This window comes from Cornus florida, unplaced genomic scaffold, assembly GCF_030987335.1.
Source record: "Cornus florida cultivar Cherokee Brave unplaced genomic scaffold, ASM3098733v1 CherokeeBrave_3.0.0_Hap2_Chr04, whole genome shotgun sequence".
NCBI classification, from domain to species: Eukaryota; Viridiplantae; Streptophyta; class Magnoliopsida; order Cornales; family Cornaceae; genus Cornus; species Cornus florida.
This window is the reverse complement of record NW_026775574.1, coordinates 69547693-69561318: the sequence shown is the minus strand read 5'-3', so window position 1 is coordinate 69561318 and position 13626 is coordinate 69547693. Positions and strand designations below refer to the sequence as shown.

Here is a 13626-nt window from a genome sequence, read left to right as displayed (position 1 = left end):
GTATGGCTTATAAGGGAAGCCTCAGTGTATGCCTATGTAAGGCTATGAATGTGGACTACTTGATGATATGTACTGAAACAAAAGAAAAGTTCTCCATGCCTCTTTATTTCGTGTCCTCTCTTTTTCTCTCTGTGCAAGGTAATTTGCATTTCTATATTACATATTACTCAAAACACACACGCGTATCGTCACAGACAACATTACAATTTAGGAAACGTTTTCCAAATGACCATAATACCCATGGCCTCCCTCTAATATTTCAGACCTACCAGTAACTCAGTAGTCCAATGCCTATAAATACAACTTCACGAACCGCCTTCGTCTTGAAACCTCTTCAGTTGAAGAAGGCTGTGAAGTCTCTGTGCTTAACGATGGCAAAAGGGGGCGATTCAATAAGGGAAAAAAGGAACAAAGATGAGAATAATAAGGAAACTTCCAAGGTCTCTGGTCGTGTCGCCTCTATAATCGCCGCAAAAAAGCGTAAAAAGTCCGGTAACCGCCTCATCTGTCAGTACTTCTGTCTCAAATTATTGATTTTTTGAGCTTTGATTATTGGGTTTTTGTTATTTTGGGACTTCCATTGAATTGGGTTTTGGAGTATGTGATTTTTTCATCAGGAAGAAAAGAACTTGGTGGTGTAAATTTGATTTTTATTTATTTATTTGTTGAGATTTGCAAATCTGAAAAAATAAAAAAAAAAATTCTGGTTTTGGTTTCTTTAGGTGTTTTGATGAATAGTATTGTTAAGGGTTGATATCAGTTGCACCAAGAATCCTATCTTCGGTTCTTAATATAACTATCTAATCTTTATATACCTTGGTACTTGTTTTTCTATCAAAAGAATCATAGATAATTTGGTGTAAATTCCATCAATAATTTTATTTTATTTTATTTTTATTTTTTTAAAATTTTAAAACCACTGCGAATCCTCTGATTATTGATTTGTGTTGATATTTATGTTTGCCTGGTTTGTAAAATATTACTATTTTATACTAGGTTTTTTTTTTTTCCATTATCTGCTTTAGTCATAATGTTCTTATTGTATCTAAAATTAATGGATTGTTCTTTTTGTCATAAAGCCCTCTGAACTACATAATCTTTGTTGTGTAACATAGTATGTGTCAATCTGTCATTGATACAGGGAATGTGCTTTAGCCTTCGTACCACTGAGGATCCCTTTAATGATAGGCATGGGAAATTGGATACTAGAAGAAAGAAATGAAGAAGCTTGTGCAATCCCTAGCAGATGACACGATGTCGGTTAATGGGAACAGTGTTCTACAAAGTAAAGGGACCCCAGGTAGAAATCATGTGAAGATGGAGCATCAAGAACAGGAAATGGTAAAGGTTAAGAATTCGGTGAATGAGCAGATAATATCAGATATATCAATGGATGAAGTGGACCAGAAAATCACAATCAAGCCAGCAAAAGGACATGACTTTGAAAATTCGGGCTGTCCTTCAAATTTTTTACTTCTGTGCTTGAATTCAATAAAAAATGCCTTGTGGCACGATGGGATCTTCAGCGGTGAAGAGGATAAGCCTTTGTTTGTTGACACGTGGGGATTTGAGTTTTGGAAATGCTATTCAGCTGGAAAAGATATATTAGAGACAAGTGGGGTTTGTTCTACCACGCAGCAGATTGCTTGGATAACTTCAACTGCTGCTGATAGAATCGCAAGTTTGGAGAAAGAAGGTCTATCATTCAACAGTCCCTTTCTTTTGTACCTTGTGCCATCCAAGGAGAAAGCCACTAAGGTTAGCAAACATTTATTCTCCTAGAATTCTCAATCATAGTTGTTGTTTTTCTTATGACATATTAATCTCTTTTGGCCCAGTTTTTTTTTTCAGCTTTTAACCTCTCCCTTGAGAATTTAATTCTTATGTGTTGTGTTCCATGGCATTTGAAGGTAAATTTGCCTTTATGATTTTAGTCATTGTAGAAAAAATAATAGAAGTAGTTGAAAGAATGTTGACTGTTGGAGTGCCTGAAATCTAAAAATCTAATTCTAATTGATTTAATTATTGTTTGTGGAAATCTCAAAATAATTTGGAAAAATGCATCTTCGTTCTTTTCTTCTTTTAATTTTTGGATAAGTAAATAAATCCACTAAGATTGCCAGAACAAATGTAAACAGAAGCATACAGAACGTACTACACACCCCTAAATACATGCCCTCCCAAAAACCGACAAAAGAATCAATATAATTGGAATCGGACCCCTTAATTCAAAAAGAGAATGTTATTAACAAAATCAGTTTCAGTCTCAAAACTAGAAACCTGAGCTTTCAAAAGTTCTTATTCTCATTTTACTCCATATGTACCACGAGCCATAAGAAGGCTATATCTCACACCTTCTTAAATCTCACCAGTTGACAACTCCCTCTTTAACTCCTAAAGCCCTCGTCATTTAACTGACCACGAGAGGGCAAGAAAGAAGGGCAATACATCACACCATTTTTTTTTTTACAGAATCTTTTTCCATTTATTATTTTGAGGAAGTAACAACTGGACTTATTTTAGATCTGATGAAAGCTGATGATATAGTTTCATATCCTTGGAATAATAACCAACCTTTTTTCTAGAACTTGAAGGGATCTGTTTAGCAACCAAAAGAAAAAGATAACTAAATTTTTATGTGACTTGTATTAAGCCTTATTAGTCATTATGCCATTAATGTAGTTTGTTCTGGCTGCGTTTCAATCATACTCAGGTACGCTCAGTGTGCAAGCCTCTGAAAGCTCTTGGAATACATGCAGTGAGTCTACCTTCTGGTTCTTCCTTAGATCACCAAATTCATGGGTAAGTGTAAGATGTTGACACATGCAAGACAACAGCATTTTGTTTTATATATATATATCTAATTTTGAATATCCGGTTTGTACAAAGTGCTACAAAGATCAGCCTTGAAAGATTGTTGACGCATGTGTGCATGAACACACACATGCGTGTGGACTGAAAAGAGTCTGCATATGCTTGAGAAACAAGCAAGGTTGATTGTGCTTATGTCATTTGATGATGTTTGCTGTATACATGCAATCAGAGATTGCCCCTAGTAACCCTCATTTTGATGGCCTTCTGCAACAAATATTAACTTGGAGGAGAATCTAAACTTTGTTCTGTGCATTTTTTAGCCTGATTTTTTTATATATTTTTTATTTTTTATTTTTTATTTTTTTTATAAGTATTTTTTAGCCTGAATTAGCTCGCTTATTTCACACAGTTGTTGTTTCAGGCATTCTGGTGCCTCAAATCATTTAATCTGTTTGGGGGAGGGACCGAGCCAGAATGGGCCTAGGCTAGCCCATTAGTTTTTATTTTATTTTATGCATATAACTTGTAAAAATTTACAAAATGCCTCCCCTAAATTTATCTTTTTTTAAAAAAAATTTTTTAATTCTTTTCCTTCTTACTCTTCTTCTTCAAATTTCTTTTTATGCTCTTAAAAAAAATTTGCATTCTCTTTTTTCAATCAAAACCTAATTTTTTCCCCTTCGAAGTTCTCTAATATTTATTTCTTCATCTTTCTTTTTCTTTTTCTTCTTAAAAATTTTCTTTTTCTTGCACTCATGTATGATTCATGTGCAATAACCTTTTTTCTCTATCTTATTCATTTTTTATTTATTTGTCCTTTAATTTTATTATTGAAATTTTATACACTTAGGGCGTGTTTGGCAATCATTTTCTGTTTTGTGTTTTCGTTGGCAAATTGGTGAAAAAGATAAACAAGTCACGAAAACACATTAATGCACTGGTACTACACATTATTTTTTGGCTTCTTGTCTTGCTGCACTGTTAGTTGAAAAAAAAAAAAATCATGCTTAATATCCCCCGAACAAAATTCCTAGCTCCATTCATGTGTACGAGCACGGTGATCTTGGTACATATGTCTTCTTTAACATGTTTGATGAAAGAATTGGGTATATTGTTTGTGCATGTGATGATCTAATAGGGTCAAACTTACCATGGAAATAGGATTATGATTTCACATCTCTTGTGTCGGCCTAACTGCAATTCTGTTTGATGCAAGAATTATGGTTATTGTTGGTGCAAGTGATGATCTTGCGAGGGACTATTTTGTCCTAAGAGTAGGATTGTGAATTCACGTCTCATATGTCGCTTAACTGCAATGCATTCTTGTTGTTTTATGTGCGTGTATTTGTTACAGTTTCTATTTGCTCTTTGTTTCTTTGGTAGAAAATTTTTACTTGCTTAGCCACCAGATTTGAATATTTTATCATATTCAGTACCTGCCTTTGGCTTATATTTTATGCGTTTTTTAATTTATTTTAAGACCATATTTTCGCCTTCCTGTCGTTTGTTCTTTTGCTAAGTAACTTCCTCTCATTTCTTCTCTTACACAAAACTGCTTTTCTCCCACAGTCTAAAGAGTTGCGAGCCAGAGTTCATCATATCAACACCTAAGAGGCTTTTGGAACTTGTTTCCTTGAAGGCCATTGACATATCTGGGGTTTCCGTACTGGTAATGCTCCTACCTCCTCCAATTATTATTATTTTGTAATTATTAATGACATTCAATCTATTTTTTGAAACCTAATATCTTACTTCTCCTACTTCTTTTCACATCATCATTTCTTACTATGTTATAGATAAAAAAATGAGGAAATTGAAAGGCAGCAGTTGTAAATTAAAAGTTATTGATTTATGTTTGCTTCTTTGGTTGTTGAACTTTTCTTTGGGAACTTTCTCTTGATTTTTCATTCTACTTTCTGTCTTCCCCACCTGTTTCTAACTAACGGATTCTTGTTGGTAAAAGTTCTGTACTTCTCTCCCCTGTTTTGTGCAATGTTTTAATTGTATTAAGCTTGTGTGTTTTCCTCTTACTTTTCTGAAATAAAAGGTTGCAACTTATGTGCTAATTAGCTGTTCAGTCTCTGTCTAGCAACAGAGCAGGGAACTTTAAGTTGAGGTGCTTTTGCAGTATACACACTTGTTTTTCTGGGAATCTCTTTTCTTCTATTCGTTGTGTTATATATGTGTGTGAGTGACGTGTTTTGGACACCCTACTGCATTTTCCAGGCTCACTGAAAACCACACACTCTTACCGCAATATGTGTTACCCACATTGAGCAACCGTTTGAATATGATTTATAAAGAGCTGCAAGTTCTTTTAAAATGATGTAATAGAACTCTTTGTAGCAGTATACATTTATACATTTTTTTAATAAGTGGCCTTACTTTTCATACACTTTTTATTTTGACCTTTATCATCTCTTTCTGATCCCTTTTTGGTACTTATCAGGTGGTTGATGATTTGGAAGCTTTTATTGAAGGTGGTTACTTTGACATTATTCAGTCCATTAAGCAAGCCATCTCTGGAAATCCCCAAACTATAGTTTTCAGTAATTGCTTGAATTATGCGTCCGTTCCACTTGTACGCAACCTTCTGCGGGGATCAATCTGCAGATTAGCACTTAATGATTCTATTGCTAGTCAAAGTGCTTGCATCATCCAGTCTGTGCGCGTGTGACCCAGAAGAAAAGCTATCAAAGGAATTGGCATCATTGTTCAAATCCTTAACTTTGTGCCTTTGATGCTAATACGCAAGGAAAAAAAAAAAAACTAATAATGATCTGTATCGGTTCATCAACCTTTTTTTCCTGAATAAATAGAATGGAGTGAACCAGCTTCTTATAAATTAATGAGAAACAAGATAAATTTGGTTTGAAGATTTGTGAATTGGATGTTCTTTTGTGAAAGACATTAGCGGTGTTTTGTGTTGCCTGTGCCAATGATAATCATGGATAACATTATGGTTGCCCATTTGTTGAAGGCTTCCTCTGTAACGACCCGAACCCGGGGGTCCGAATTGCTAACTGGATCCTTACACGAATCCGAGGTCAACTAAGGACACTATCTTCCTGTCCTATGTCAATACATAATATAGGTGTCATCCCAGAGTTTATATAATAAAAAAATAATAATAATAAATAAATAATAAAATGAGATTATAGCTACAAAGTATATCAAAACGGTTTAGTAATCCATCGAACCCTGTGGAGGAGCGTCGTCCGCCACTTTCGGTCCGTATCCTGAAAAAAGTTAAATACAAGGGGTGAGCAAATTGCTCAGTAGGAGGTGCCTAAGATACACCTCTTATGACCTCGTGAATCCACAAAGTATGAAAATGGAATCATACTATACCGGGGATGTAAACTATAACCACAACATCCAATATAAACACAAATGTCATCCAAATCACAAATACACAATGTATGCCAATTAAGTGCAATGTCATGCTCATGTCGCTCCCCATTTCCGAAATATTTCCGTTTCAACTTTCAAACCGTTAGTGTAATCCGACCCAAGGCACCTCAAAGGCGTCACGAAGGAGGGGTTGGCTGGTCTTCGCCGACCACGTGGCACCTCCATGGCATCGTCTAGCTAACTCAACCACACTAGAGTCTGTCTCTAACCCCCTCTAGATCACACTAACTCCACGGACTACTAGGCACCTCAAAGGCGTCCGGGTTTTCGTAAACACTTTTCAAAACAATTTTCCCAAAATAGTTTCATTTGCTTTCAAAACATTTTTCCCTTTTTCATGCCCAATGTCATGCATGAACATTTCATACTTTTCCAATGTAATGACAATAAAAGATTTTATATTGCACAATTCAACATTCTTTCACATAGCAATTTCTAGTAAATTAATAAGCACCAAATGTGTGGAATTTAACACATTAGGCATGCTTTTCATACAAATTAATTAATACACATATTCAGAGATTTCATATTACACAATTCAACATACTATCACATAGAAATTTCTAACAAATTAATAAGCACCAAAGGTATGGAATTTAACACATTAGGCATGTTTTTCTCACACAACAACAATAATACACTTAATTATAATTTTCATATACAACAATTAAATCATATTAAAGAAAATTCATCACAATTATAGCATGTTAGACAACAACACATGGAAAATAATTCACTAAAATCCAAGAAGTTGTGTATTAAACACCCCTACCTCACTTAGATGCAAAAACTTCCAAATGGGTCCCAAAATTCGAAATTCCTAGAGTGCACCAAACAAGAAATTGCTTGCATCTATGTGTAGGTCTCGCCGCGCTCTCCGTTTTGCCGTAAACGGCTTTCAAAAATTCCTAAAAATAAAGGAGTAATTAAAGATTGAAGCTATGATGTAAAAAGAAAGAAAGAAAATACCAAGAATGAGAGAAAAGAGAGCTCACGGGAGAAAGAATGAAAATGAGTCTAGAATGACCTCTTGGCCATTAAAAATCAAGTGGTGGGTCCCTCCACTCACAAAATCCCACCTTTCTAATTTTTCCACCACAAAATATATATATATATATATATAAATCACAAACATTACATCCTCCCTCTTACCCCAACCCCCCATGAACACTGAGGAAAGAAACTATAAATTATTTTGCCAAATCTATTGTAACACAATGGTAATTGGTAGCATGACATCTTAAAAGGAGGCGTGGGGTTAAGGATTAGATTCTTATTGGTCATCAATAAAGAATATTATAGATTGTTAGGCAGTTGTTGTATCATTTACCTAATACTTGTCTCAAATGATTTTGACAGAGCATGCAAATTTTGGATCAGGCTTGTGGCAATAGACTTGGCACCGATTTCTTTAAGGTGCTGTTTGTAGTTGGGAAGGATAGCGATTTTCATATGTCAGTTACTTCCATCAAGTCAAAGGGTTACTCCATCTCAGCAAACTCAATTTGGAGAAGTACAAAACAGGTAAATTTCAAACTTGTTTGCCTTGTTTACCTGTTGTAAAGTTTTTATACAATCCTTCATTCCTTAAATTGGACGGAGTCATTTATACAATCCACAGACCTTGTTGGATTTCTTATTTGCCACTTCGCAGCCTAGATTATTTCATATAAGTTGCTGTAACCCTCAAGTGAATTTAAGCAGCCAACAAAAATGGCTCCCTTCTTCTTCTCCCTCTATTCCTCATGCTATCACAGGCATGTGGTGCATCTCCAAGGTTTTGCTTGATTAGGCACAAAATAAATGGGGAGGAAAGGGGGAGCCAAGCCGAGCCATCATCATGGGTGATGGTGCAAGACTGAAATTCATTTCAAGTAAAAATAAACATTGATATTAGTGTTTTAGTGAATGGATGATGGTCTAAGACTGATTCATTTGGATGATGGGCAACAATAATTTAAAAAAAAAAAAAAAAAAAAAATTGTGATAGCTCTTCATTTGAAAAAAAAAGGTCCATTTTTGGATTCTTTATCTGTTTTAGTATTATTGCCTTAAAACTCAACTAGGCCTTTTCCTAGTTGCTTGGAGTCATATTATGCTTTCTTTGTCTGCTAAATTGCTAATCGGTTTAATATAAGTGTTTCATCGGTATTCTCAATAAATGACTTCGGGTTTTAGGGTTTAGGGTATTCTCATAAAATGAAAATAAAGTATTTTATTGAAGAGAAGAAAGTGCAGAATTCCCTTCCTTTCTTTTCTTTTACGATTTTCTTAGAAGCTATGCCAGTCATTCTTATACATTTTTTCTGCTTAGTATTTTCCTTTCTTTAGGTTCTTGTACACAATAAGTCGACTTGCTTGTCTCATATTTGTACTTAATTTTTGGCAGTAAATTGAGATCTCCAGTCTCCGTGATCAACGTGGAACACATCAGTACCACCGATTTAGCAGAATTCGAAGTTGTAATTATCTATGATTTTGCATTCTCAATCGACCAGTACATCAAGATCCTGACGAGGATGGCTTGTCGGACTGTCAATGGCGTGTTTTATAGCTTTCTCACAAGAGAAGATGCACTGTTTGCTGGACCATTGATTGAAATCCTCGAACAATGTGGGCAGGCAGTGTCTGAACCCTTAAAAAATTTATGCCACTCTTCTTCTTCATTATTGGAACATTGAAGTCTGAACTTGCTTTATTGCTTTTTATCTTCTGTTGTAGCCTTGTATCATCATGACATTAATAATAGATTGAATTTTTTTTTTTAAAAAAATTATTCTTATTGCTTAACAGTTTTTTTGCAACTGGTGTGATGACAGAGATTTTGCGCGTAGTCTCTACTCGTGAATCTTTGTTTGAAGAAATTCAGGAAGAAATGGATAGGAACTAAAATCTCAGAGCTTTCGAAACAATACATGGGAAGTTTTTTCCGTCCCTATTACAACGTGTATTTGAGAATTCATGTTCTTAGTTAGCTACTGAAAAAATTACTAGAGGATCATCAAATGACTAACTGTATTTCCACATTTTTGGGTCCCATGGTGTTGGGTCTCCTAGAACACTTCATAATTCACTTCCGGACACGTGCAATCCCGTCCCACTATTGCTATGATTCAAATTTTGTTCCTTTCTCCTCTCTTTCCCCTTTCCGTCCTTCCATTATCCTCCCTGTCAAACATAGCCTCAGCTTCACCTTCCTCTTTCAGATGATATTACATCACATTATCAATGTGTTGTAACAACTTTGATATGCTTTTAGAAAATCAGCATTTTTTTTTTTAATAAATAGAAACACCTTTGTAACTATTCCATTCTGTTCAGAGTAATAAAGAGAGATTTTATATCACATTATGGATGGTTGTAACAACATCAGAAAATCACTATTCTTTTTTGTCTAACTATACATATCACAATTTTATTTTTTCTTACTCTATATTTAATAGAAAAAAAGAAAGAAAAAAGAAAGAAAAGAAACACCTTCATAAATGCAACCATAAATTTAGATAAATTTTGTATTTCTTTTCATGAATCTACAAAACTAAAATTAGGATGGTCATATAACCTTATGACCCAAACAGAGCCCACACAATGGTGTCATTTCCTAGATGGATGGACCTAATTGGGCCACTAGGCCTGTGCCATATAAGTCCATTGAGATGAATGAAGACAGCATTTTCAGCTAATTTGTAGCTACACCATGGCTGCTTCAAGCTTAAAGGAGCTAAGATTATGAGCAAGTCCCAATTGGGTTCTCCTTTTTGCTTCCGTTTGTTTTGGTGTAAAATACCTTTTTTTTTTAAATATATTTTTTTATTTTTTGGTGTTGGGTAAAAGTCTAAATCAAGATTGAGGTCAAATTTATCGAATGGGACGTGTAAATTAACTTGCCGAAAATTGATGGGGATATTATTTTCATTAGATTTTAATTTATTTTTCTTCGTAAATATTTTACGACAACCAAACACCAAAAGATAATAAAAAAAATAAAATTATGAAATAAATTTTACATCTAAATAAACGGAGCCTTAAAGTTTGTCAATATCCCACCCCTTTTACGTTTCATTATTCCACTTACCTCTCTATCTATGACTTCTTTTTTTTTTTTTTTCGTTTTGCCCATGGAATGTTTGTTGTCATTCCCGGAAAGGCAAAATGGTTAGGCGGGGGGATCTATTACATATACCAGAACATTAAGGAACGTAAGTGAAATTATGAAACGTCAAGGGGTCTATGTCAAATATTGACAAACCTCAAGAATGGTAAATAAAATTTATGCTACTTTCTTCTTTAGGCTCCGTTTGAAAAAAAAAAAAAAAATGCGCGAAGTGAATAAAAAAGAACAGTTATTTTCTAACATACATTTAGTTAGTATGGAAATTTATTAAAAAAAATTGTAGAAAAATATTAATTTGTTATTTTGGATAGTATGAAAGTGAAAATAAAGTGATTGAATATATAAAAATTACCAATATGATTTCAAATACTAAAAAATAAATGAATTTGTATTTGATGATATCTATTTTTAGAAAAGAAATGATAAAATAATGAATTATTAAATTTAATAATATAATTATTTATTTTTAAATGTAGCCAAGGAGAAACTCTGTTCCGCTCTTCTTTTCATATTATATATATATATATATATATTATAGGAACTGAGCATGGTATACTGGGTGCTGACATACTCTACTGAACACATTTTTTGAAGACAAAGTATTTAGAAAGTATCTCGTTACCATGAAACAAAAACTGATACATGTATTCCACCAAACGTGTGGTGGGATGCACATTTTATTATTAAATTAAATAGTATACGTATAATGTATTCTACCACAATTTTGCTTTGCACAATTATTAGAACAACAAACATGATTGAATACACCGTGTATTCGTACGTTGTTGCACTGTACTTTGTTTCCGTATAATATAGAATACTATATCAGAAGTTGACAATGACAAAATTAGTAATTTAGAATGATTAGAACCAGAAACATGATTAACTTTGAATTGATTTCAAATATTAAAATGTTATGTTTTGAAAATTTTATATAAAAAAATTATTATTTTTTTAGGGTTTAGGATTTAAGGTCTGTTAAAGCAAGTGATTGTGCGAAAGTTTAGAAGCGTTTCATCTTGATTATACTCTCATCAGAAGCCCCCTCTCTACAAGCTGTGTGAAGAAGTCTTTCAAAATTGTGGTAAAGCACTATATTATAGAGTCTTCTTTTGAAGACAAAGTCATTCATATGTGACATAGTTCAATTTGTTTACATGCAATTTTAATATATGTATATAGATATATGCCACTTTATAGGAAATGAAAACAATCTCATGGGATCCAAACAGTGATCATATTTGTGCAATAAAAGAAACTCATTCCCATGTGTTTGTATGATTCAGGGATGTCAATTCAGTTCTCTTTAAAGTACTACTGATGATCAATGTCTCTGTTTATGACATTTGATTCTCATTACTGTGAATTTATAGCCATATGCTTATGAAATTTTTACCCACCTTCATTTGATATTTTCAGTCCTCACTTCTAAATCAAACTCCATTTAATCCGGTAGTTAAAACTATTTTTTTTTTTTTTTTTAAATATTTTTTACTTCAGTTTTTATATTTCTTTTGAAGGACTTAAACCAAACAGAAGAGAGACGAATTACAACTAGGCTAGAATAGATTACCCTAATAGTTAACAAAAACTAAATTGGTCAAAAATTGCGATAGAGAAAATAACAACTAAAGAAGTTGAAAATAAAGGTCCTATCAAATGATTTATCTAGATTTCATGCTGCATGTGATGACAAATTAGTCCGTCGCGTTTAGCTCGTTTAAGGCTCAGTTTATTGCTTGTTTTCTTAAGTAAGCAAGCCGAGTTCGATATCTAGACTCATTTACTAAATGAGTTGATCTTTAACAATATTATGTTCAACTCAGTTTGTATATTTTATGAATATATCTTGTGAACATGTTTATGAATATAGACTTGTATAGGCTAGTGTATAAGTTTTTGAACAAGCCAAAATGATCTTGAATACAAACTCAAATCGAAATACTACGACTTCTGTTTTTCAACAAGCCGAGTTCAAATTTGACTTTTTGAGTTCATCACGATCTCGAGTTGAGCCCACAAACATGGAGCGGAGCCCAAAAAAACTCAAGCTCGACTCGGTTTATTTGCGTCCTACTTATAGCTTATGTCCCAAGCAACATACAAGGTTATTTTAAAGAAATTCATCCCAAGCAACATGCAAGAAGTGAAAAACATCTCAAAGGTTTTGTTTATAGATTATAATTTATACACAGTAAGAATTCCTAACACATTGATTTGATTATAAAGTTTGAAACCCTCAATTTTAATATGAGATAGTCTCGTTTTAATTGAGTTAGCAAAACAAAAGATTTCATTTAGAAATTGAGTGAAGATCACCCATCACCATTTTAATACTGTCTTCAATGATCAATTATCACAATTTTATTTGCCATTTTTCTCTCTTTTATGGTATGCAATAATTGTGAGATTCTGATCATGGCAGTACGTCAAATTGTTTTGATTTTCAATTCTATTATTTCTAATTCTATTCACAATAAAGGTTAAACTAAAAAAGCTATTGGAAGATAGGTTAATCTTAATCATATGCTGCAAAAAAACAGAAAACAATATCATTTTTAGCTAAGTAAATTTCTAAAAAACCAAAAAAATAAAAAAGGTTTATTTAACTTTCATTGTATAACCACGATTTGTTTTTTTTAGCATAGAGTCACGATTTGTTATTGAGATATTTTTCCTACTTTCATTGAAGAGATGGTAATTAGAGATTGTAATTACTTTTAATCTGTTCTAATGAAAGTTTTCTTACCTTGAAAAAAAAAATCATTCTATAACATATTAACATCTCTTTTTTTTCAAAAGAATGTGAGAAATTTGAAACATATAGTGAAAAAAAATTGCGTAGTCAAAATTCGTACCAAAATCATTTATGATAGATTATCAAACTTTCAAATTTCTTCTTTTAATTTTATTCGATCAAATTAAACTATCACATTTGACAATCTTCTGCAAGTTTTGTTGTTGTTTTTTTCTTTTTTTTTTTAAGTTGACACTCACACACTCCCTTCTAAGAAATTGTTTGCACCTAGCGAAGAAATTGATCCAAACCAACCTTTTAGAATAATTTTTTTATAATAAGATCGTTTCAATATTCACTACGTGTTTGTGTGTTGTTTTTTAAATTTTTTTTTTTTTTTAAATGTAATAATTTATCTCTTAGTAGCATTATCCAAATAATTTATCTCTTAGTACATTGACGCTCTCTGCTCTCTCTCTCTCCTCTCTACTTGTAATACCACTAATTTTAAAAAGGATATTCCTGGTATTTAATGGTATTTAATTTA

General features: G+C 33.0%; 1 protein-coding gene across 2 annotated transcripts; it reads left to right on the top strand.

Moving 5' to 3' along the window:
- Positions 1-1118: 1118 nt before the first annotated feature.
- On the top strand, positions 1119-5605 carry LOC132303456 (uncharacterized). Of its 2 annotated transcripts, XM_059800714.1 has the most exons (5): positions 1119-1758; positions 1839-1910; positions 2714-2802; positions 4384-4483; positions 5264-5605. In XM_059800714.1, exons 1-5 carry the CDS (start codon positions 1219-1221, stop codon positions 5489-5491), a joined length of 1029 nt encoding a protein of 342 aa, XP_059656697.1. In that variant the 5' UTR covers positions 1119-1218; the 3' UTR covers positions 5492-5605. The 2 variants fall into 2 exon arrangements, with proteins under 2 accessions (XP_059656697.1, XP_059656698.1); XM_059800715.1 differs by lacking the exon at positions 1839-1910.
- The last annotated feature ends 8021 nt before the right edge of the window (positions 5606-13626 follow it).